Below are 26,428 nucleotides of genomic sequence, written 5' to 3'. Positions count from 1 at the left end.
AGACGGCAGCCGCAGCCCCAGACCCCAGAACCCGTGCCTCACGAGGTTGGCTTCCCTCATGTCCAGAGGAACTGATGAGCAGAAGGCCAAGCTGCCCTGTTCATAGCTGCAGCCTCGAGAGGCCCAAGGTGGCCCTTCATGTCACCTCCAGATAAGAATGAATGTGAAAACTGATCTAAAGAACTGGGGAGGAAAGAGCTGTGCCCTTAGATCTCCCCCGGAGGGTGTGGAGACAGAACATGAAGATGGGCTCAGAGGTCCTGGTTCAGAGGCCTTAAAGGTAGAAGAAGTGAATTGATTTAATTTGGCTGAAAATGGGACACGAAAAGCTATGGGACTGTTCTGCTTTAGGTATAGTCACCTGTATAAATAATCTGTACAAGCAATGGTGTTATCCCCCAATGCCCTGGGTCTGTGATGCTCATGTTCATCCAACTCTGCACTGCAGATGGTCAGTTTGGCATGAGAAGGCCCTTAAACAGTTTAAACACACCCTCAAAAAAAAAAAAAAAAAAAAACCAGCCTTCAGAAGTAATCAGCTGCAGATAAACTATTTTTTCCACAAATAGGAAATTATATATTATATTCTGTTGTGCCTTCAGAAAAAAAGAAAAAATTATATATTATATTCTGTTCTGCCTTCTTCCTGCCTATCTATCTTTTGGTATTTTATTAAAATTAAGTAAGAATAGACCAACTTGCTTACTCTAATAGTCAGACTAAAGAGCCACAGCCCGCTGCCCCTCCCCTACTGGCCTTGGAGCCCTCTGGTCTGGCTCCCAGACCACAGCGCAGCTTATGTCACCTTGTGGTCTCCCATGCAGACGTTGGGCCCAATATGGTCGTAGGTGACAACCTTCTCCTCACTCTCTGACTGGGGAAGGAAACAGAGAGAAGCCGGTGTTAAGAGCGCTGGGGGCACCAGGGTCCCACTTGGGGGTGGCAGGCAGGTGGGGAGCCGAGAGGCATTAACAGTGACCCTGGCACTTGCCTGGCCCCCTGTCGCCTGGGGCTCTTCTGGCCCCTGAAAGACAGCAGCCAGCCCAGGGACACAAGTTTCTGGTGGCCCTGGCTACTCCGGCCAAGAGGAATCCTACTTTTAGGTGGACAGGGTGGGGCACCAGGACCCTGCTCATGGGTTCTCCCCTTTGTGACCCTGGCCGTGCTCCTGGACTCCTGGGAGTTGGGACCCCTCCATGCACTGCAATCAGTATAGCTCTGAACTTGCCTTTCAAGCACACCCCTGACGGGAGCAGCTCATCTATTTCCCATTTTCCCTATTTGCATTTGTGTCTGACAGCCTGTTCCATTAACTCAGAACTCTGTTCAAAGGGGGACACAGGATTCCACACCACCACACAGAGCCAACTGTGCATATTAATTAGCCTGTGGGCCTTTCACGTGGGCACCATGGCAGAGTTTGCGGCTGGTATCAGTCAGTTCTGGCTGGGCTAGAATTTTATATCCACAGCTGAAGGTTTCAAGACTATCAAGTTAAAACTGAATCATCTTTAACGCAGTGGGAGCGTGAGGTCAGATTGACTCTCCCACACAGCTGCCACCAGGACGTGTACAAACACAGGCTCAGGGCCGCACGCATGAGCAGCTCCCATCCTTCAGGGCGAGATGCGCCTCCTCGGAAGTGGGGAAACATCCATCAAACGCAGCGTGGTAATTTACAAAGGCAGCATAAAATTGTGAATTTTCAACTGCATAATCTTTGGACAGATAAACAAATTACCACGGGTGTAGGCAGAGCGTGGCACAGCTCGCCGAGCATTCGTCACCGAGGCTCCCCGGCAGCGGGCTGCCTGCACCTCAAGCCACCTTTGGTGTTTCGGGTTGGGGAGGCAGAACGGAGCCCAAGATGAGGTGACGGGGCGTGTCATGATGGATGAGGCCATGAAGGCGCCCATGGTGGTGGTCTGCTTGGCCGGGTTGCTGGCTGCCTGCTGGGCAGCCCGTGGGAGGCCTCCAGGCTCCAGCCTCTCACCAACCTGAGGGGATGGCAGGGCTCCATCTCCCACCATCAGGTTATAGCATCAAAGTTTGTGTCCAAAGGCGCCGAGAAGATGTGAGCAAACGTTTAATAGGCTGCGCTGCTGCCCACCTCTGAGCTGGCTAAAGTCTCAGCCCTCAGTGTAGGGATGGCCACCGGCCCTCTGCTCTTAGGAAGCTGGCTGCCAAACACAGGTTTTGTGATATCAGACATAGTCCTGGTGGATGGTGTGTGTCTCTCCACTGGAGCCCTGGGAGGTTCCCATTTCGGCAGCAGCCCCAGCTCCACACACCTTGCTGCTCAGGGCCACAGGCAGGGGCCTGGGGACACTGTGTGGCTGTCCTGTCTGACTTCCACATGGGGCCAGAGGACAAGGCTGTATCCAAGGCCTGGCTGCAGGCACAGCCTACCCCAGATTTTGGGGCTGTGGCCAGTGTCTGGACAGCTTCATGCAGTGAGGCCTTGCCAGGGTGGCCCTTCCTGGGTATCACACCTGGACACAGGCCCTTCCCCAAGGCTAGAAAGCAGGGCTGCCATAGCCCCCATGTTCTTCAGAGCAAGGCTCACTGCAGACAAAGGGGCTTCTGGCCAAGAGGCCCTGGCCTCCAACCCAGGTGAGTGCCTAGCAGATTCCCCCTCCAACCAGGCCCTTGGCAATGCCAGGCCTAGGTCACTTACAGCACGTCAAAGGGTGGCAAGGCAGCCAGGCCCAGCAGATATGACCTTTAGAAAATCAGGCTGGTGGGGTGTGCAGGCACTGCCCTTTCCAAATGGGTCCCCTGACCTCAGGACACTCGCTGCTCCCAGGGACAGTGCTTACGACACGCGGCTCACTGTGAGGGCTAGGGTCTGGTGCTGTCTGGCACAGGGGCACAGATGGCAGCTCAGGGTGGCTGGCCTAACATAGCCCCTTGCTGAGGCTAGGGGCTGGTTGGGGGGGGTGGTTCTTACCCCTGCTCTGGGCTAGTGAGGACTGGAGGACAGAGCCCACAGGACCCAGGCCCACTGTTGGGCAGCCGGAGTCTCTGGCTGCCTGGTAAGTGCTGGCCTGTGGCACAGAGCTAAGAACCCGTGTATATTGTTTTATGTTTTTCACTGATGAGGTTGAGAAAACCACTCCCAATATTGATTCTTCTGAAAATGCTCCTTCTGGTTGAAGTGTAGGGACTGAAAAATCACAGAGATCTGAAAATTCCCAACACCAATGCACTAGGTTATCTCCTGAAAATGTTACCCACTCATTTTTAAGTTATGAAGCCCAGATATGAGTCTGGCTCTGACTTACAAGGTAGAAAAATAACTATAGACATTTCTACGATGCTCTATAGCCAAAAGCTCTCTTATGGACAAGAGCACATTTAATTCCCAAGAACATAATAAACTATGATTTTAAAAACACCCACCTGGTGACCATTTGTGTGTTTCAGACTCAGAGAGACTTGGGCTGCTCACAGCCCAGAGATGCTGTGTCTGCCATTGCCTCAAGTCTGAGCACTGGCCCGGAGGTGATCCAGGACAAGGGCAGGGCTGGGTCTGACCTGGTGGCCTAGGTCCTCCCCGCGGGCCCCAGGCAAGGCACACTCACCCGCAGCACCAGCTCCTTGGCGGACGGGGACATGAGGATGCGGTCACACCAGGCTGGGCAGCGAGTGTTCATGTACTGCTCACCCCGGCGGGAGTCCTCGCTGTATGGGTAGCTGGAGAGACAGGCAGAGGGTCAGCGGGCTCTGTGCACTCTGCCCCCAGGTGCCTGTGAACGCCCAGAGTTATCCACAGAAAGAATGCACATGCACAAGTGTCCAGAATATGAAGCAAACTCACAATTTAAGTTTTTAAAATCAAACTTATTTTATGTGAAACCAGATTTTAGTTCTTGTATGGTACCTTCAAATAAACTCATCCTTTACAGAGGAAGCTGTTAAGCTGTGTTTGTTTCTTGTAGCTTTTATTTTCAAAGTGCAATGATAACCTGCACTGGGCAAGCAGCACCAGACGTCATCTGTCTCAGCTTTCTGAGCTGCTGGCTCTGCCGGGACCCTCTGCCCAGCCATGGTTAGAACGTATCTGCCCACAGTGATGCAGATATGTGGCTGCACTGGTGCCTCCCCACAGGCTGCAGCCACAGGACTGTCACTCTAGTGGCATATGACCACCCCTCTCTGCCCCAGGCCTGCCCACCCTCTGTGGCTCTGGGCAGGGAGCTCCAGCCACCACAGCTACCACCTGGCCCACAAGCAATGCCCCCATGGCTAGAGGCAATGCGGGTCAGGCCCACAGAGTGACACGGCTGAACACACCTTACAGCCCGTGGCCCTGGATGAGGGCCCTGCCCACGCCGGCCTCATTGTCTCTTGAGACACCAGGCTCCACCCTCACGGCACAGTGACCCACAATACCTGGAGCCTGGTGCCGTGGCTGGGACATGCCAGGCTCTCGGGGCTCCCAGGGGCCTGGCAGGGTCACCACCCTATTTGAGGCTGAAAAACCCAACCCCTTAATTAAGGGCATTTTGCTTGAGATTGGAGTGATGATAAATGAATCCAACTTAAAATGAACTAACTTTGTGGAGAGCCCCTAGCTGCATCTTTGAGTGGGTGTATCTGCTTATCCATTTTTTCTGATGGGGGTCTTGCTCTGTCACCCAGGCTGGAGTGCAGTGGTGCAATCACAGCTCACTGCCGCTGCAAACTCCTGGGTTCAAGCGTTACCTATGCCTCAGCTCCTGAGTAACTGGGACCACAGACACTACCATGGCCGGCTAATTTCTTTCTTTCTTCTTTATTTTTTGTAGAGATGGGGTCTTGCTACATTGCCCAGGCTGCACATGCTGCCTCTTATAGCCTTCAACAGAGCCTACAAATCCCCCAGTAAAAGTCTAGCATGCATCTTCAGATCACATCTAAGTCTAAAGTTTCTGCAGCCATTTGTTACAGCACTTTCGTCTGTCAAATGTTTGCTGGGGTTGGCTGGAAAAGAATATTATTGATTTTTCAGGTGGTCTCTGTGGCCTTCTGGGCTGCTCTTATCCTCCCCAGGCCTGGCCCTGCCAGGGAGGCTGTGTGGCCCCACCTTGTCCTTGTGCTTCAACTGTCTAGACACGATAAGGGCCCAAGAACATGCCTCTGCCTTGCCCCGTCCTCCAGAAAAACTGCGTTCTATGGCCCCGGCCGCTTGTAGGCAAACATTACTTTACTTAATTAACTCAGATGTGGTTAAAAGAGAAGCTGGTCTGGGCCCTGCTGCCCTCCTTCTGAGGCCTGGTGAACAGCCCCAGAGACACACTGCCCCTCCCACAGAAGCACTGACAGGGCCAAGTCTACCTGCTTTTAGAAATGACCACTTAATGTCCACTTACCCTGTAACACTGTGACCACTGCAGGCCTGGTGGGCTCACCTAAGGTTGCCCTGTGATGCCTACAGGGTCCCCATTGACTCACTCCCAGGGCCCAAGCTCCATGTAAATGCTGAGTTCTGGGTGTGAACAGCATGAAACATGACCCAAGTAAATCTGTAAATGAATGGGCCCCACTCCCTACACCTGATGAAGCTTGCAGGAGGCCTAAGGTGCCCTCTGTCCACAGGGCCAGACTCTGATGGCCATCGCTGCTCAGACTGAGGGGCTCCACTGAGGAGCGGCAGGGGAGAACAGGGGCACCCGGTGAAGTGACCTCAGACTCCGCCCAGAGCCAGGAGGGAGGCACAGACAGAAAGACAAACCTGGGCCTGAGGGCATTCCTGCCTGGGCGGATGGCAGGCCCCACCTCCTCAGCGTAGGGTCCTCCGGACACCCCTAGAGCTGCAGAGCAAGTGCTGGCTGCACAGGCCCAGGGAGGTCAGTGTGGAGCTCCGACAACACCCCACCCGGCACGAGGTGCAGAGGTGAGTAATACGGGCATCACGTGTGTGATTTACCTGAGAGCAAACTCACCAGGGTGTGGATTCAGACAAGGGGCCCTATCTCTGGCCCACATAGCCCAGGGCGTCATCAGCATAATTAATGGCAGTGGTGATAAAAGGAACAATTGCTCCCTGTGCAGCTGCCACGTCCCTTCCTCTCTGCCCCCCTCACCCCCAGTTCCTCCCACAGGATGTGAGCAGTGGCCTCTCTGCCAGTCTGTGCAGCTGACCACTTGCCTATGGCCAGGCCACTTGGCAGCTGACCACTTGCCTATGGCCAGGCCACTTGGCCCTGCTGACAAAGCTCAGTTCCAAGGGCCAAGCAGGCTGGGTTGGGCTGGTGGTGCTGCCCTGGCCCAGAGGCTGACCGTGGATGGGGAGCAAAAGGCCGACGCACCTGCAGGGCAGGGCTGACGCCGGACGCAGGGACCCCCATAGGCTCGGGAAGGCCCCCAAGGCAACGGGGCTCATGTGGGCTGGTCAGCTCCGTCCTCCTGGAGGGCAGCGGAGCAGGAAGACCCTCCTGGCTCTCACCTGTAAACAGGTACCTGTTACTGTTCCCAGTTACCTGGTGTTTTGTGTTGGTGACACAGCCACGCTAGAAGCACCAAGCAGGGAGGGTGATTTAGCAAGTTACAGGGAAAAGCGACTCTGACTCAAGCCCACCACAACAGTGGCATCACTAAGGTGTCTCTGCACCTACACAAGGCCTCAAGTTACAGTGAACAGCCTCGGCCTCAGTCTCAGAGACAGCTGCTAAAGTAATGCCTAAGAAAGAGAAAACACTGAAATCGGAGAGAAAGAGCTCAACAGTTAAAACCGTGGCAGTGCTCAGAGTGTTCCGTGGGAGAGCTCGGCACCGGCACCGCCTGCTCAGGGCACAGTGACAGCAGCACGTCCTCACGCCCTCACTGAACACTCGGCTGGGTGGGCAGCGGAGACCTCCTCCTTTACCAACTTCACAGACAACCGGCATGTTATACATGTGGATCTGTGGACAGCACAAGTTAAATTCTGGGGATCCTCATTCTTACGCAGCCGTGTTCCATTAAAGAGCAACATCTCCACCAGGCTTGTCCAGGGGGCTCAGCCCAGGGTTGTGTGTATTTGCGTCTTTTTCAAAAGTAAACTCGGTTTTATTGGGTATTGATTTGTTCAAAGAAAATGTCCCTTCCCAGTGGAAGCTAACGTGTTTGGGAAGGGTGGTTCTTCCCACTTGACCTCCACACAAGTTAAATATAGGGACAAGTATGGATGGGTGGACAGAGGACTTTTACATTGTCTAGTTTTCAGTAAATTTCACACTGAAGTGTCACAGAGGCGAGGCAGAGCACAGGCCACAATGTCACTGACTGGTCACATTGGGTGGCCTGGTCCAGAGCCTGGGAGCCTCTGCCCCCCGTTAGGTGGGACTGGGACCCCGGGAGCTTGGCCACACATGGGAGATTATGTGGACCTCCCTGCTCCAGCCTGATCTGTACAGGTTAAACTCCTGTATTTCTTCACGGATCCACGGCAGCAGCCATCCGCTGAGTCTCTGGATGGTGCTCTGCTTCAGCCCGAGCACCTGGGGTCCGGGGCACTCTAGTTTGGGGCTAGTTCTGAGGTAGGTGCAGGCTTGGGGGTCGCAGGGGCCATTTAGTGGATCTGTGTTACTCATAACAACACTGAGATGCTGTGTGCTGTCCTCACAATGTTGACGAGGCGCTGACGGTGCAAGAGCTGCCTGAGTGAGGGATCTGTGGGTACCTGGGCGGAAGCCACGCAGTGGCCACACAGTCAGGGTGGCAGAGCCGTGGTCCACAAAGCAGGAAAACAATCGTGTTCTCAGAACCATGAGCCTGGGAAATGGGACTTTAGGGTTCAGGAGATGAGTTGGGAGTGTGCACAGGGGCTCTGCTGGCTGCCAGCAGAGCTGCCGCTCCTTCCTGTGGAGCACCTTTGTAACAGAAACTAGCAGGCAGACGGTCACACAGACTTGGGGGGCTGATGAGCGTTCCTCAAGATGGTGTGAGACAAGCCCCTCAGGGAACTGACAGGCAGCACTGGGTGCTGATGACACGATTTAAGGTTTTGAAAAAAATTCAGCCTGACCCTGTCCCACCTGTAGGCTCCTCTGATGCCCAGGTTCCTGACAAGGGCGCCATCTACCCCAGGGTGAGGTGTGCTGATGCCCGGACACCCACAAGGCGTGCGACCGTGGTCTCAGGGACTCGAGTGTGCTGCCACCAATGCTCTGCAAGCAGAGATGAGGCTGCGGCTTTGGACCACACACGGCAGCCAAATCAAAGGTCACTGCGCGGCTAGTGCAGAGTAAAGAACTTCACCACTCTGGGGTGGGGGGCAGATGCCTCTCCAGAGAGGCCATGGGGTCCAGTCAGGCCACTCTGCCTCTCATGCCCCAAGGGGTGAGGTCCCACATGTTATCTCAAAGTCAACTTCAACATGATTCATAAAAAACGTTGACACAATGCCATTCTTCTCACAAATTATTTTTTGTTCAGAAAATATTTTTTTATATAAATGTTATTTATGTTAACATGTAATGGGCTTGTTCCTGTTATGTTAAGATGAACTACTATCTTAACATCTATGGCAAATATCACCAGATACACCCACAGGACAAACTCTCCTAGGGCCCTGATGACAGAAGAGCAGAAAGCACTCCAGCCACGGGGAGAGGGGGGCTGCTCAGCTCGGGCCCCCAGGGCGATGGCAGCAGCTGTAAGATGGGGATGAACATGGCTTCTCCTCTTCATAACAAAACAGGTCAGTCACTTTTAATATATGAAGAGTTCACACAAACAGATGAAAACCAACCCCTCCCCTCTGACAACCTGTGACCAGCCAACGAATCGCAGCAGAGGGTGGGTGGTTCGCACATGGTCTGCTGCTATAATGCAGCCAGAGGGCCTTGCCTTGGTGCGGGGAGGGCCAGGGTTCTGGTGCTGGGAGGGCCAGGTCTCTGCTGCTGGGTAACTCTGGGAGTCTCTGGCTTTGGAGGGGCTGCCCTGGTGAGGGGCTGGGAGAGAAGGCTTAGCTGGGCCCAGAGGAGACACTGACCTCACCAAGCCTTTGGCTGTGTAGGGTTCAGTGAGAACGCTCGGTGGAAAATGCTGCTGTACTCTGTGTTTCACTCTTTTAGCTCTTTATTTAAAGTCAACAGCAGTAATCTCAACATTAAGCTAAAACTTGGAAATTCCCATCTGGTTATGCATGAAGAGGCAGGGGCTTCTGTGGCTGCTCGTGCTTGGGCCGTCCTGGGGAGACATCCTGCAGAGACGGCCCAAGTCCGGGCTGGCAGGGGGCACGGGGCCACCTGGGGAGCGGGGCAGACCTTAGCAGCACGAGGAACACCATGCTCCCTGTGCTCACCCCAGAAGCCGGTGTGACCACCCACCCTGCACCAAGGCAAGGCTGTCCAGCTTCCAGAGGGCAGCACGGCGGAGCTCATGCCTGGCTGCCATGCTGTCCTCGGCCACCAGCAATCCAAGCATCACTGAGATACCTGGGAACACCACAGGCATTGGAGGCCTCTGTGCCTGCGGTGGGGCTGGCAGGCGCCATCCAGAGTGCAGGGTTCAGGCGTGGGAGGCTGGTCCTCCAGACACTGCCTTCCTGATGCTTCTCTGTCCCTGAAGTGGGTTTCCTTTGTGGTGGTCCCAAGAAAAGGTCTATAAACTAATGTGCCTTTAGGTGACAAAGATTAATGCCTCCAAACATATCTGAGCATCAGCAGCTTCTCTAACACAGTAACAGACGTAAGCTCAGAGACCAGGAGTGGGTTCTGCCAGTCTGGGGGGCAGCGACAGATGCCTGTGTTGAGCACCCCTTCACTGTCACTGTGCGGGGCAGGGACAGACGCCTGTGGTGAGCACCCCTTCACTGTCACTGTGGGGGCAGGGACAGATGCCTGTGCCGAGCACCCCATCACTGTCACTGTGGGGGGCAGGGGCAGACGCCTGTGCTGAGCACCCCTTCACTGTCACTGTGGGGGCAGGGACAGATGCCTGTGCCGAGCACCCCTTCACTGTCACTGTGGAGGGGCAGGGATAGACGCCTGTGCTGAGCACCTCATCACTCTCACCGAGCCCCATCTGCCCACGAGACCTCACTGGGGCCATCAGGAGGGAGTGTGTGCCACCGTGTCAGGTAGGATGCGCCTTGTAGTCAGGCAGGTGGGAGCTCTGTGCCGAGAATGCCTGTCCCTGCTTGGGCCACTGGCGTGGCCTCTGCCCATGGAGTGCCCAGCAACGCCCAAGGTGCCCTGAGCCACTCTGAGGGGTGAGGGCCCTTGGGCCATGGAACCAGGGCAGGGACTGGGCAGCAGTGATAGCAGCAGGAAATTGTACCTGGCTGTTTGCCAGGTTGTGGGCGTTCCCTCCCACTACGATGAAGCGAAAAGTACAAATGATCCTGAGAGCAGTGCTGTGGCCGGGAGAGGCCTGAGGGCCCCACCTATGCGCATGCCCATGGAGGGGCAGAAGCCAGCAGGTCCTCACACCCCAACTCTGGGGAGCCCAGACAGGCTCAACGGTCCTCACAGGGAAGGACCGTTGAAAGCACTGGGAAGGCCCTGAGTGGGGGGCACAAACTCTGAGAGCTACGCCAGCAGTGAGAGTTTCAAGTGGAAGACGCAAACACAGAGCTCCGTCCCAGAGGCAAACAGCTCAGAAGGCAAAAGTCACTTTTACAAAGTGAAAATGTGTGGGACAAGACAAAGTCTCAGGGCTGTGGAGGCATCTGGTGTGGAGGACACTGCCCAGGGCCACCCCTGGGCTATGTTGAGACCACCTGGGGCGGGGCAGTGCCTGACACAGTAGTCCCGCGGCTGCCACCCCTCCCTGCCCAGGCCATGCCCATGAGGTGGTGTCTGCAGGGGTTCTCTGTGGGCCCCTGAGGGCTAGTGCATCCAGCATGTGGACCTCAAAATCAAATGGTGATGGCAAGGCCACCTGCCTCCCCACATAGGACAGGACATCTTAGTCACTACCACCTTGTGGAAGGCTCTTCCTGACTCATCTGAAACCTCCCCAGGACACCAGAATACTATGTTATTAGAAAGCCCAGCCTGTGGCACCACCTCTGGCTGTGGGAAGCATATGTCACCGAGCTCCCTCAGACTGTCTTGGGCTCCCAGTCCCACTCTAAGAGGGATAAACTGGCTCGGCACCTGTAGCTCAAGCAGCTAAGGTACCAGCCATGTACACCAGAGCTGGCAGGTTCGAATCCAGCCCGGGCCTGCCAAACAACAATGACAACTACAACCAAAAAATAGCCGGGCATTGTGGTTGGTGCCTATAGTCCCAGCTACTTGGGAGATGGAGGCAAGAGAATTGCTTAAGCCCAGGAGTTGGAGGTTGCTGTGAGCTGTGACGCCATGGCACTCTACCCAGGGCAACAGCTTGAGGCTCTGTCTCACAAAAATAAATAAATAAAAAATAAGAGGTACACACCCAGCCTTCTAACACTGGCAGCTGCTATGTGCTGGCGCCTAAGCAGGGAACGAATGAGCCCAAACCCACCCATGCTGCATGCACGTGCCCAAACCAACCCACACCCAAACCCACCCACGCACTGCATGCGTGCCTGAGCACACACCGGCTCAAGTGTGCACTCACTCGTGGAACATGCCCCCCACACCCCTATGCACATGAACACACACATACACCTTATGCACACCTGTGTGGTGCACACTGCATACCTAGGCACATATTCACGCAGTGCTCACAACAGTGCACACCTTCATGCATGTGCTCACACACATCCCTGTAGGAGGGCACATGCATGTATACATGTGTGCATACACACAACACAACCATGTGTGTACTCCCATGCAACACATCTCAATATGCACTGCCCCACACACAGTCACAGATGTGTGACACGTGCACACACACATGCAGATCCATGAACCATGTGCGCGCACGCAGTCCATAACCCGCTCACACACATTCGGCACACGCGCTGACACACACGCACACAGGAGTGAATGCACCAAAACACACATATCCTCTGTGCTCACACCCAGGCCCAGGCACACAGGTCACCTGTGCACACACTCATGCACACCCTCTGTGGCTATGCCGGAGACACCTGCTTTATGGCAGTCAGAGAACACTTGTGGGCAGGAGCCAACACAGAGCCACCAACCTGACCATCACCTTGCTCTCTCCCAGCCCACGCTTTTGCTTATGACACTCTTTGGAATGGTTTCCAACCCCCATGTGGCAGCCCGGTGGGGGCAGGGAACCAAAAGGAGGAGGGGCATGGGGTAAATCCCAGATGGAGGGCTGGGCAGAGACTCAGGAGTCTTTGGCCAGGGCTCATGGCACGAATGTCCGCTGTGCCCAGGCTGTGAAGTCCAACGTGTTTCTGAGTGCGAGCTGGACCCTAGCACCTGACAACTGATGCTTCTTCAGTCTGGAATCTCCACGGCCATGTTGGAGAACTTGAGCATTATTTCTAAACTAAAGGACAATGCCTAAGGCTGACTAGCCCTTAGGTGCCCAAGCTTCTGTGTGCTCAGCACCATGCCCACCACACTGGCAGGGACGAGGCTCTCTTGCCATGCAGTGTGGCGCTGATGCCCACAGGCTGGGGCAGGGAGTGATGCTGCCGGGAAAACCTGCTCAGTTCCAGGGAATGACAGGTCTCTGTGCCACTGGAGGCCTGGCTGTCCTTCACTGTGAAGGTGACAACCAACACTGTAGGCGGCCTGTGTGCTCCAAGGGAGGGGCACAGGCATCCTGGCCACTGGTGCACAGAACCTGCTGGTGCTGCCAGATGACGCCTCCTCAGCCCTGGTGCAGAGGGAGGCTACAAGAGATGGTGACAGCCAGTGATGGCCGATGCTCCTTTCCGGCAAGAGCCCTCACAGTCTGAAGACAAGGGTACTTGCCATGCTCCTAGTTGGGAGCCTGACACACGGCAGGGGCACCGTAAGTGACTCGGAGAGCTGAAAGCACATTCTGGATCCCCGACTACTCATTCTGTGCTGAGGATGAGCCATGTATGCTGCTCAGCCAGACACACACCTGGGTAGGAAGCAGCCCCTGTGCTCACTGGGGTGGACAGCAAGCCCAAGAGGCCAGTGGGCGAGGGCACAGCCCTCAGGACGCCCGGCACGGCCCAGGCCTGGCCACCTGTGGCCACATTCCTGCTCTCTCTGAGGCCCTGGGCTGGCTGGAGGGAGAGAAGGTTGGTATCATTGCAAGAGATTTCAAGGCTCCACAAACCGCAGAGCACACATGTCTCACAATATGTATGAGAAACAGACGGAACCAAATACTCCCTGAAGACACTGCATCACAAGTCCCAACACTTCCGGAAAGATCCATGACAGCCGCCCCTAGTATGCAGACCCCATATGGCCTTATTTTGCATATTGGAAAAATATTTTTTTAAAAAGAAGATAACAGAATTACTTATTACTCTCAGCTTGTTGCTTTCTTTGGGGTAGCAGTTTGCACACCAGGACATACACAGACACACAGGCACACATATCACAAACATAGGCAGGCAGAGGTGCACGCGCAGAGAGCGCACACAGGCACATGGTGCAAACGTGCACACATGCAAACACATGCACACATTCACAGACAATGCACAGACACACAGGATGCACGCCCAGGCACAGGTGCACACCCAGTCACACACACAGGTTGCGCAGATGCACCAGAGGGAGGAAGGTGGGAATGTTACATCGCTCATTTGGTGCCCCTTACCTGGGTGGGAATGAGATGTCCAGTTCATATAGCCTGTCCTTAAAGACAGACAACTCTTTGTCAAATTCCAAGAGCTAAAGAAAATGAAAAGAAGAGAATCAAGTCACTTTGGCTTTCCTCATTGGGACACACTGTCCATGTGCATCTGGGAGGCTCGTAGCTCCAGGAGATGTGCGGGGCCCGTGTCCATGGGGGCATCGGCCCCCTGGGGGCTGCTGGGCTCTGGGCAGCACCTGCACTGCTCGCCACTGAGTGCCTACTCACTGAGAGACCTTCACATGCAGTATGGCCTGGCTGCCGAGGCTGCCCAGAGGAGCACTTGGCATCACAGGGGTCGCAGCAGATGGCAGATGCTGTCTCTCAGCAGCCGCCTCGGCCTCTCTTCCCTGGAGCTGGGCTTGACGTCTCATCAGGAGGACACAGCCCAGAGTGACCAGCATCAGCCTTGTGCAAGGTCAGAATAAACTGCCTGCATTTGCACAGGTGAGAGACTGGCAGCAGCTCAGACACAAAAACGCTTGTCCCCACATGGGGAGGAGGCCCCCTCGGACCTCCCCAGAGACCAGCTCATGAGTGTGTTGCCCCTGGCAAGGGAGTGAGGTCCCCACCAGCCGTGTCTCTGAGCAGCCACCGTGGCGCCCAGTGGGATGTCCCTCCTGCAGCTGTGCCAGGCTCGCCGCTGCTCGCCTCCATCCACACTGTGTCCTCGGTCCTTCCTGCTGCTCATCCATCATTCCTGAAACATGCAATTAGCACCTTCGTGTACACAGTAATTACCTGTGCGCCAGGCAGCTGCCCAAGCCACCTGCACCAGGGCCCCGCCTGCTCTCCGCTGCTGTGCTGTCCCCTACCTGCCTGGCACTTGTGACTTGGGACAAGGTCAGGGCTCAGGTCATGGGAACAGCCAGAATGTCCATCAGAAGTTGCCATGTTTATAGCAGTGGCACAGGAACCAGGTGATGGGAGGGGAGGGATGAGCCACACCCCCTCTGCAGGTGGGGCCATGGCAGACACAGCTGCTGGGGTTGCTCTCCGGCACAGCCCAGGCCTGTGGGGTGCTAAGAACATGCTCCTGCTGGGGAAGTGCCACCAGCTCAGTGCACCTCAGTGGCTAGGCAGGGGACCCTGTTGTGAGGTGCAGGTGGCTGTTTCCAGGACACCAGGTGGCCCCCTCTCCACCTCAAGGAGTGACTCACCACAGGGGCAGTCCCTCCATGGACGGGTTGAGTGGAAGCCCCTATGGGGAGAATTGCCCCCATAGGGTGAAGCATGCACTGCCTGCACTTACATGTGTGTGTGCACACACCTGGAGACACACAACAGGCCACAGACATTCATCACACCTAAATCATCCCATGTCAGAGTTCCCAGAGTGGGCCCTGCTGTGGTACCATGGCAGGGCCCTGTGCTGACACAGCGGGGAGTGGGGTGGTGGTGCTGTGTACTGGGGAGGCTGCTGGCTTGTCTGGTGCTGATGCAGCTTTGACCACTGTGGTCAGTAAGGGGTGGTCAGTAAGGATGCTCAGCCATCCCTGCGGCTGCAGGCCGCATGAGGTCAGGAGCCAGGCTTTTCCAGAAAGACCCATGCAGGAGAATCTAAGGTGAGCTGCTGCCAAGGGAGGAGGAGCCACTGCCGACCAACATCCTTCCAAAGTGCTGACAACAACTCTCTCGCATTTCAAGATCTTAGGCGCACAGGTAGGCAGCGCAAGGCTTACTGTGCACTGTCAGGAATCCCATGAACCCGTGTCTGGTTCAGACTTCTAAAGCCCCCGAGGATGTCCTGTTATTATCACTGTGCTGGGCACATCTGCGGATGCTCTGTGATGTCCTTGCTCCTTTGTCACCAAGCTCTGCTCTGGGAACACGTGGTCCCTGCTCCCGGTGAGCACCTGCAGCAGGGCCTCACCTCTCTGCCTCCGTGTGCAGCATGCACGATGTCCCCTTGGTCCAGGGTGAGCTGGCTGCTCACACAGTTCTCATGAGTGGCTCTCAGCTCTTTGAGCAAATACTCCCTGATCTCCTGGTTTATGAGACTGCTCTGGAAGCTGCTGCCAGAGCCATTCTCGCAGAGCAACCAAATATTCTTCTCATGTTGCTTTTTATTGTTGTTGTTGAGACAGGGTCCCACCCTATGCCCCTGAGCAGAGTGCAGTGGGCGTGGTAGCTCACCGCAACCTCAGACTTGGGCTATGGGCACCCCGCTGCCTCAGCCTCCAGAAGCCGCTGGGATTACAGGCGCTCGCTGCTCGGCTGGGTTTTTTCCTGAGTCGGTGTCTCACTGTCGCTCAGGCGAGTCTCGAACTCCTGAGCTCAAGCAATTCTCCCTCCTCAGCCTCCCACAGTGCTGGGATTACAGGCGTAAGCCACTGCACCCGGCTCATGTATAATCTTATAATCTTCTCTTTATGTTTTTAAAATCTTCTCTTTATGCATAATATTCTGCTGCCTTGCTGTTATGTGTCTGTATGTGAATTTATTTTTATTTTCGTTCCTCCTGCTCAGGATTCACTGTTTCCTTGGTATTTGTCTCTGACAGTTCTGGAAAACGCAGTCATCACCTCTTCAAATTCAGTTCCTGTGAGCTGTGACTGGCTGGCTGCTGCACCCCAGCCTCACCCGGCCTCTGACTCTCCCACTCACTTTCTGCTACACATCTCTGTGCTGCCTTCAGGGTCACGCCTAAGCGTCCAGTTCACTGATTCTTTCCTCAGCTGTGTCTACTCTGCTGCTTAATTCATCCCATAAGTTCTATTTATTTTTTAGTGTCAGGTTTTGTTTTTTTTTCCATAGGAAGTACTTAGATTTCTAATTCTTTCATGTTTTTAATATTTTAAAATATTCTTATTTTATAATTTTTATCAATTGTTAAATTATTTGGCATTCTTGAGGGTTCATCTTGCAAGACTTGAGAAAATTTTTATATGTGGGTCCCTGGGTGCCTTGTGTGTAATCTTCCCCCAAGAGACTATAAAGAGACTTGGGCATCATCCAGGCTTTATGTCTCCAGAAGGCTCAGGCAGAAACCCTGGCCTCAGTGCCCATCCTGGCCACAGCAACTGGCCCTGGACAGCTCATAGCACAAACATTGGCCCTGGGTTGCCCTGGCCATACTGACTGATCCTGGACATCTCACACCGCAGGCATTGGTCCTGGACTGCCCTGGCCATACTGACTGATCCTGGACAGCTCACACTATAGGCATTGGTCCTGGGCTGCCCTGGCCATACTGACTGACCCTGGACAGCTCACACCACAGGCATTGGTCCTGGGCTGCCCTGGCCATACTGACTGACCCTGGACAGCTCACACCACAGTCATTGGTCCTGGGCTGCCCTGGCCATACTGACTGACCCTGGACAGTTCACACCACAGGCATTGGTCCTGGGCTGCCCTGGCATAGCCCACAGGTCTTGCTCTGGCTTGTCCTGCTCTAGACTCTCAGGTAAACATCAGCCAGACAGACCTTCCAGGGGAGTTTCAGTCAGACTGTGCTGCTGCCCTGCTCCACCTGATGCCTCCTACCTCACAGGGATCACCCCTGCCTGGCTCCTACCACTCCTGGGCCCCTGAGTCTTACTGACCTCCAGTAGCCCAGCATCTCTGTGCCCAGAACTTCCTTGTGGATACTGCCCCCTGGGTCTCTCCTGTGCCCCACTCTGCTGCTCCACAGCCTGGTCATCTGCCCAATAGCCCAGGAGCTCCACAGTGGGGGACCGTCCATGTGGTTCACCCAGAGCAGGGCCTGGCTCGGGGCAGGTGGGGAGCAGCTGCAAGTGAGCTCAGCAGCCAATATGGTTCTGTATTCCTGATGTGGCTTCCAGAGGATCCAGAATTTTCTTTCTCACATCAAGTTATTGCCCTGATGAAACTCCAGTGAAAGTTCAGAACCCTGAAATGCCAGGCCCGGCAGGCTCAGGGAATGGAGGTCAAGTCAGACGGAGCTCAGGGAATGGAGGTCAAGTCAGAGGGAGATTAGGGCCCAATGGTCTTCAGGACGTTTCAGTCTAAGAATCTAAAGAGCTTTACCCAGTTGTTTCTGACTGTGCCAGCACTTTATTCTACACAGATACAAACACTATTTCTGGAATTTCCCCTGGAAATGAGAAATGACACCTAGATGCCAGATCCTTTCCATGAAAGTGGGCTCTTCTCTCCACTCTGAGAGTGAAGGTGCCCCCTCTGTGTCCTCAGAGACTCTCCTCCCTAAATGAGTCACTGCGGCCTGCTGGAAGTGGGCCAGACCCTGGGCTTCTCCCCCAACTCCCCTTAGGAAGACATTGGGGCTGGGTGCGGTGGCTCACACCTGTGGTCCCAGCACTTTGGGAGGCCTAGGTGAGAGGATTGCTTGGGCCCAGGAGTTGGAGGCCTCAGTGAGCGGCAGTGACGTCACTGTACTCCAGTGGGCAACAGAGCCAGACCCTGTCTGAAGAAGAAAGAAGTCACTGGACAAAGAACCGTCCAGGAGGTACAGGCTGCATACAGACAGGAAACCGTGACCACCCTCCTCCTTCCATCTGCTCGGCTGCAGGAGGAGGCTGGGCCTCATGAGGCAGCCGCGGCCGACACTGCAGGAGGAGGCTGGGCCTCACCAGGCAGCTGCGGCCGACACTGCAGGAGAAGCCTGGGCCTCACCAGGCAGCCGCGGCCGACACTGCAGGAGAAGCCTGGGCCTCACCAGGCAGCCGCGGCCGACACTGCAGGAGAAGCCTGGGCCTCACCAGGCAGACACGGCCAACACTGACATGCACCTTGGCTGCCCCACCAGAGGCGAGGCAGGAGGACCCGCGGGAGGAAACCAAGGCCCCTTTTTCTTCTTCAACAACAAATTAACCTTAGTTTGCTATAACTTTTTATTTAATAAAATTTAATATTTGTAACTTTGGGGCTCTTTTGTAAGAGTACTTAGTTTAAAACACAAACACATGTCCAGCTACATAATATATTTTTTCTTTATATCCTTACTCTAAAAGCTTTTTCTACTTTTAAAATATATTATTTTTTAAGAACTTCTTGATCAAAAACTAACATACCCACGCACATTGGCCTAGCACAAGGTCAAAGCCATCACCATCACTGTCACTGTCACTGTCTTCATGTCCACAGGGAGGGCCTCAGGGCCGAGAACGCAGGGTCACCCCTCCCGGGGAGCAGCGCCTCCTCTGCAGACTTCCTTAAGGGACTGCCTGGGGCTGTTACAGTTAACTTCATTTTTAATTAAGTAGAAGGAATACACTCTAAACTAATGATAAAAGTGTAGTCTAGGGCAGCCATTCTCAACCTGTGGGCCTGCAGCATTAGGAACGTTGATAACCACTGGTCTGGGGATATGTAAGCCAGTAACACCATCTTTTGCCCTCAAGTGTCATGTTGTGACGTCTTTTGCCCTCAAGTGTCACAGGACGGGCACAGAGCACTCCCCGCAGCGTTCCCACACCCATGAGCAGCGCCTTGTGTTAAACACCAAGGATCCACGCCAGGGATATTCTGTTCCATTATGAGCTGTTGGGACCAGCATCGTATATGTGGTCTGCTGTTGACCAGAATGTCACGATGTGATGTGTGGCTGCACACACACGTGCATGCATGTGCACACACATATACACACAAACACACATGTATTTGCTTTGCTTTTACATTTCTGAATTGGCTGCACATCCCACCATCAAATGGTGAGACTGTTGTCAGTCTGGAGGTCCCCACGACCAGCTCTGGGGACACCTTCTAGGGGACCCACTCCTCTTTGCTGTGTGTACACGTGTGAGATCTGTGTGTACCACTCCATGCACAGAGTGTGCATGGCACCCCAGGCTCACATGTGCCTGAATGTGGGGAAGGCTTTCCTGAGAGCCCCTGAATAGTCCTGGTTGTAATCGGCTTCAAGGAGACCTACAGAGCCTGGCCAGCTGCCTCCCACCCTACAGCGGCCAGGGCCCGTCTCCACATTCTAACTAAAAAGGAAAACCTTGAAACGCAGCGCAGACACACACGTGCACTCCCACAAGCACGTGGACGAGGTGTTTGGCATGGTGGGCTCACCCTTTTCCATCATGAATGACTATGGTCCACTGCTGTCCCAGCTGGCTGTGGCATTGTGCCGGCCCAGTGGATCACACTGCCCTGGGTTTTTGCTCACACCCCAGGCTGTGTGTGCTCACCCCCATCACATGCACTCACGGCGGCTCATCTTGGGGCTAACCGAAGTCTTGCGCTGTCCACACACTTGCCTGTCCCTGCACAGAGCTGGGAACACCGCTGGCTGTGAACACTGCTGCTTGCTTAGCTCATCAGGCTGCCCTGCATACCAGGGCCATCTGGACTCTCCAGCTTTGGCCATGGACAAAACCAGACACAGGCTTTGCCTTCCTGGGCCTCAGGCATAATGGGAGGCAGAGGGCAGCACGACAGCCCGGGGGTCAGACGCGGAGCTGTGCTGGGGCCATGCGGGCTCTGACAGGCCTATGGGACCCTCACCGGGTGTGGCCAGCAGTGGAGATGTGGCTCCCGGGGCCTAGTACTGCCACTCACTAGGGACATGTGTACACCGATGATATGTGGTAAAGATACGGCTGCTGCTGGAACAAACTCCCGACTACCAACGTGAGAGGCTTCTGACTTGGAATTACGTGGCATTTCTGTTACATTGATAATTTGTATCTCTCTGAGATTTCTCACAAACATTATGACCAATTTCACATGCATCTTACACATTCTTCTTGATTACAGAGTGAAAAACAGGCAGGGCCGTGTGTGGACAATGACAAAGGGCTGGGCAATCGCGCATCTGTCAGGAGCTGTCCCTACAGCAGGGTCCTCCATTTCTTCAGAGACACGGCGCCGATAAAGGAAAAGAGCCCGGAAAATCAATGCACCTGGGGCGAAGGCGGCTACTAAACACAGCAAACATCTCTCTCCGAGAGGCCAGGCGCTGCAGAGATTCCCCAGCCCTGCCCTGGGACAGCCGAGGAAAATTTAATCTCTCCAAATCCTCACCAGGGCACTCCATCCTGCAGCCCTGACAGCCACACTTATAATTAATTATACAATTTCGATGGGAATATCGACTAAACAAAGCTATAAATCATAGAAAAAGTCAATAGGCATGGACACATTCAATCATGTCCCGGCCAATGATTACTACTCTTAAAATACAATAATTATTTTCAGGAGCCAGCTTGAATTAAATTTCTGTCAGACGGGTACAAGACCAGTGGCTGATGAAAGACGCGATGGATTTTGGGGCTCAGTGTGGCGCAGGCGCGTCCATCCTGGGGAGGCCGTGGTGCGTGTTTAACCAGATCACGAAGACGAGACTATCACGGACAGCCCACTCGGCCATCTATCTTGGCCCTCCCCGAAGGGGACAACGCCCTGTCTCCAGGCACGGGAGACCTCACAGACGACTCTCCCATGTGTGTGTACCCTGGGCAGGCGCATGGGCGTGAGCTCGTCTGACAGTGCCATTGTCTCCGGTGCTACCCAGAAGGACAGCTCTGCGACGTCAGGCTCTTGGTAGAAACTGTGCGAGCAGCCTATGAGAGAAGGGGGTGCCTCGGCAAACCCACTGCCTTTCACTGTTAGACTCCTGATGCAACACCACAAACTGGGACATGGTCTTCCCCAATCCCGCAGACTCAGTTGTTTACTTCAGCCCCTACGTTTTTCCACTGGAAAATCAAATCCAAAGTTCTTCTGAACATTCACACTAGTTTATTCTATCTTGAACAGATATGAGACACCTCCCATGAAGCTGGGAGAGCTCTGCTTCTGATATCAAAGTCCTTACTTCCATTGGCAAGAGCATGATCTGTCTAAATGCTGGCAGGAAGCCGAGGGCTTTAGGGCCCACTGAGGACAGTAACTCCCAGGATGTCTCCAGAGTGTGCAGCCTCCAGCCCCATGGCACCACCGCCTGGCTCAGTCCTGGGTTTCTCCCTTGGCCAGCTCCTCGCTCCTTATGGAACATTCTGTCGCCCTGGACACCTCAGCACTTTCCTCCAGGGGACCCTCTGCTGTCTTCCCACCCTGCACTTCCCAGGCTCCGAGAGGCTGGCCTGGCTGGGTGTCCTCATGGTCGTCCTGTCCCAGCTGCCCTAGCTCCACATGCTCACATGTGATCTTGAGCTGCCCATTCCCACTTCCACAGGTGCTCACGCACACACCCACCGCCTATGCACACACATGCTGTGCACTCACGTACTCACAAGCACGCAAGCACACAGCAACATGGTGCAAGGAGCCTGCACACACTCATCCCCGTGCACAGGAGTTCTTTCCCACTCAGAGAGACAGAAGGACCCAGAGGGGACCCTGACCCCAAGCACCCCGTGTCTCACACACATAAAGGTCTCAAGGCTGATGGATCTGGGGAGCATCACACACCCACAGATGGGACAGGGACATTGCAGCCACAATGTCCAGCCCAGCCCAGCCAGGAAGCAGGACGCATCCACAAGCTGTCCTTGGAGAGGCTGTGTGGGACCAAAGGTGGGGGTCGAGGAAGAGTGGTCCCGGGGAGGCAGAGGCTGCCCAGGAGAGAACTCCCGGGGTAACACAACTCACCGCAGTGCCATTGTTGTCTCGGAAAACCTCTTGGTTGAAGTAGTCGAAGAGTTTCTTTTCTAACTGGAGCATAACCTGCGAGGTCAGAGGCTCGTCAGTGCGGCTGGCAGCAGCAGGCGCTCCCTTACTTGCCTGCTCCCCTCCAGGGCAGGACAGGTGCTGGGGGCTCTGCAGGACCCTGGGGGCCTTGAGTTGTTACCGGCAGCCGCAGGCCCCACTTACCTTCCGGTCATTGTCTGACTCGCGGAATATCAGCTTCACGACTTCGTTGGTGTCGGCAGCCCGGACTGTTTGCATAGTGGCCTTTGTGCAGAGTGTCTGCAGGAAAACACAGGAGGACTCAGGCCTGGGGAGCAGCTGGCATCACTTCCCAGACACGCATCCACACCCAGGCCAGGGAGCTGCCCTGACACCATCCCTGTAATGAGGCCCTGCTCCACACCCAGGCAGCCCTGCCCTGGCACCGTCCCTCTCACGCGGCCCTGCCCTGGCACCATCCCTCTCAAGCGGCTCTGCCCTGGCACCATCCCTCTCAAGCGGCTCTGCCCTGGCACCGTCCCTCTCAAGCAGCTCTGCCCTGGCACCAGCCCTCTCAAGCGGCTCTGCCCTGGCACCATCCCTCTCAAGCGGCCCTGCCCTGGCACCGTCCCTCTCACACGGCCCTGCCCTGACACCATCCCTCTCAGGTGGCCCTGCCCTGGCACCATCCCTCTCAGGTGGCCTGCCCTGGCACTGTCCCTCTCACGCGGCCCTGCCCTGGCACCATCCCTCTCAGGTGGCCTGCCCTGGCACCAGCCCTCTCAGGTGGCCTGCCCTGGCACCGTCCCTCTCATGCGGCCCTGCCCTGGCACCATCCCTCTCAGGTGGCCTGCCCTGGCACCATCCCTCTCAGGCAGCCCTGCTCTACACCCATCCCTCTCAGGTGGCCTGCTCCACATTCCAGGCTGGCTGAGTACAGCTACAGACGAGAGAAGCCCCTCAGACTGTGCACCACATTAGCACCACCACACCCAGAGCTATGCCGAGAAGGCCCTGCCACAGAGATATGTGGGGAGCAGGACTGGCTGCTCTCAGGAGATGCACCCTGTTCTCTGCTAGTGACCCCCAACTCAGTCCTGCCTGCACTAGGCTGGCAGTGTCAGGGCGCTGCAGGGAGAGCTGAGCTGGGGGTGGGGACATAGCGGGGGCAGGGTGGCGGCCCCTGGAGCTTGCACATGCCAGCCATGAGGAGGGCCAGCCACCCGGACAGCAAAGGAGAGAAGGCTGCTGGCTGGCTGGGTCACACCATGGCTGACTGTTAGTAATTAATTTCACCCCAGTCTTAACCTAGTATAGTAGGGGTCAGGCAGAGCTGGGGACCCCTCCTGGGCAGATGGCAGGAGCCAGAGGCCTGGCCAGGCACCCTGTAAGCTTGGCACGTGCTGTGAACATGCAGGGAAGTGCTCACAGAGGAAGGGCAGCCCCCCTCCCCCACAGGAGCAAAGACCCCTGGAGGCCCGAGTCCTCAGTCCCCCAGAGACCCTGGGGGGAGCTGGCTGCTCAGAAGCAGTCTGGGGACAGGATAGGCAGGGCCCAGAGCAGGGCTGGGGGAGGCCACACCCCAGGGCAGTCCATTGACACTCAGCGGGTCATGGTGGGGGGTCAAGGCCCCCAAAGTGGCTTTTGGTCTGATGTGTCACAAATCAGTCTGGGGCCTTCACAGCCTGAGGATTAGAAGGAGCACCCAACCTCCAGCAGCCTACCCTTCCCCAGTAGGTCGGAGCTCATCCAGATGCTAATGTGCTTAAGGGGCTTAACTGCCCTGAATGGGAAACCTACAGGCCTCTGCATTGTAGCCCCCAGGGCACAGGGAATTCCTGGTCTGTCTGTCTCCCAAAGGCATCTGCTGGAAATTGTTAAAAAACCGCTTTATCTCCCCACTTTAGGCAGCTCCCCAAGAACAAACATGTGATGTGGCTCATGGCCTCAGCCCCCACCTGCGCCTGGAGCCGCCCATTCACAGGCTGCCTGTCCCCTTTCCTTTCACTCCAGCAACGGTCCTGGCCACTCATGCAGAAAGCTGCCAGGCCAGGCCTTTCCGGCTTGCCTACTTACAGAAAGGATTTTTCACTTTTTTTGAAAAGAGAAAGAAATAGCCCAAATGCTACTTTAAAAAAGCTATCCAAGATTTGTTTGGTCATTATTAGCACTGGAAGGAGGGCTAGGAAGCGCAGCCCCAGTCCTCTCTCAGGGGCACTAGAGATTTAAGGGGACGGCCATGGAGGGCCCTGTGCCTCTTCTTGTTGCCTGGACAGGGACTCCACAGCCACAGCCCAGGTGTCATCCTGGGACACAGTCCAGGGGCAGGTGTGGCTGGGAGATGGGCTTCTGTGTCGTGAGCTCACACTGTCTCTATGACTTGTTTGATTCACACAGAGCCACTCGGCCATCAGGGAGCTGTGATGACCACATGTACAGATGATGGCCCCTCCCATTCCCCCTCCATATAGGCTCCACCACAAAGTCCCAATTCTGTTAAAAGGCAAAGCAGCCTCTTGGCCCTCAAACACCAAGTCTTTAAACAAGACTTAAAGAGTCTACCAGGAAAGCAAACACTGGTATGGACAACACACGAGGCGGAGACACAGGATGCACACGGGGTGCACTGGCATGTGGGGGCCACAGACACAGGCGCCAGCTCAGGATGAGAGCCGGGGACACCATCATGCCTGCACAAGAGGGCATCAGGGACCCAAAGAGCTTCCCAGGACTGTGACAGGCCAGGGACTGGCCAGAAGCCTTTTGGCAGGGGTCAAGCTGGCATAGTCACCCGGCATTGCTAAAGGGGCCTGACTTGGGGGACATGGAGGTTTCAGAGCTGAGGGAGAGCTGCCTGCTTCAGGAAGCAAGTTCGCAAGTTCTATGGGGCGACTTTTGGAGTATCTGTGGGGCAAGAGGCATACAAAGCAAAAATATGTGAAAAGAGAATTTTAAAACTTCTATTGTCAACACGAACTAGGTAAATAAGCTTTAACATAAAGGCACAGGATGCCGCAAGGTTCTTCCCCTCACTGCTGAGCCTAAGACCAAGAGCGAGAATGTAAAGCTGTGTCCTTGAAGCACACATCAACAATCAGAGACCTGACAGTGTCCTGAGTGTCACGTCAACAATCAGAGACCTGACAGTGTCCTGAGTGTCACGTCAACAATCAGAGACCAGTGTCCTGAGTGTCACGTCAACAATCAGAGACCTGACAGTGTCCTGAGTGTCACGTCAACAATAAGAGATCAGTCAGTGTCTTGAGTGTCACATCAACAATCAGAGACATGACAGTGTCCTGAGTGTCACGTCAACAGAGACCTGTCAGTGTCCTGAGTGTCACATCAACAATAAGAGTCCTGTCAGTGTCCTGAGTGCCACATCAACAATAAGAGACCAGCCAGTGTCCTGAAGGTCACATCAACAATAAGAGACCTGTCAGTGTCCTGAGTGCCACGTCAACAATCAGAGACCTGTCAGTGTCCTGAGTGTCACATCAACAATCAGAGACCTGACAGTGTCCTGAGTGTCACATCAACAATCAGAGACCAGTCAGTGTCCTGAGTGTCACGTCAACAATCAGAGACCTGACAGTGTCCTGAGTGTCACATCAACAATAAGAGACCAGTCAGTGTCTTGAGTGTCACGTCAACAATCAGAGACATGACAGTGTCCTGAGTGTCACGTCAACAGAGACCTGTCAGTGTCCTGAGTGTCACATCAACAATAAGAGTCCTGTCGGTGTCCTGAGTGCCACCTCAACAATAAGAGACCAGCCAGTGTCCTGAATGTCACGTCAACAATAAGAGACCTGTCAGTGTCCTGAGTGCCACGTCAACAATCAGAGACCTGTCAGTGTCCTGAGTGTCACATCAACAATCAGAGACCTGACAGTGTCCTGAGTGTCACATCAACAATCAGAGACCAGTCAGTGTCCTGAGTGTCACATCAACAATCAGAGACCTGTCAGTGTCCTGAGTGCCATGTCAATAATCAGAGACTTGTCAGTGTCCTGAGTGTCCCCTCAACAATAAGAGACCAGCCAGTGTCCTGAGTGTCCCGTCAACAATAAGAGACCAGCCAGTGTCCTGAGTGTCACGTCAACAATAAGAGACAAGCCAGTGTCCTGAGGGTCACGTCAACAATAAGAGACCAGCCAGTGTCCTGAGTGTCACGTCAACAATAAGAGACCAGTGTCCTGAGTGTCACATCAACAGAGACCTG

General features: G+C 54.9%; 1 protein-coding gene across 1 annotated transcript in view; it reads right to left on the bottom strand.

Annotated features, from left to right (window-relative positions):
- Window positions 1-26,428, bottom strand: part of INPP5A (inositol polyphosphate-5-phosphatase A) — a 193,414-nt gene that overhangs the window by 1,560 nt on the left and 165,426 nt on the right. Inside the window, exons 10-14 of the mRNA XM_053584591.1 lie at window positions 22,408-22,503; window positions 22,186-22,260; window positions 13,624-13,697; window positions 3,585-3,696; window positions 806-874 (exon numbers count right to left, since the gene is read on the bottom strand). Of these exons, the coding sequence (XP_053440566.1) occupies window positions 806-874; window positions 3,585-3,696; window positions 13,624-13,697; window positions 22,186-22,260; window positions 22,408-22,503 (426 nt within the window). The remainder of the gene's footprint in view (window positions 1-805; window positions 875-3,584; window positions 3,697-13,623; window positions 13,698-22,185; window positions 22,261-22,407; window positions 22,504-26,428) is intronic.

The sequence above is a fragment of the Nycticebus coucang genome, chromosome 3 (assembly GCF_027406575.1).
Source record: "Nycticebus coucang isolate mNycCou1 chromosome 3, mNycCou1.pri, whole genome shotgun sequence".
Lineage (NCBI taxonomy): Eukaryota > Metazoa > Chordata > Mammalia > Primates > Lorisidae > Nycticebus > Nycticebus coucang.
This window is presented reverse-complemented; position numbering and strand designations above follow the sequence as displayed.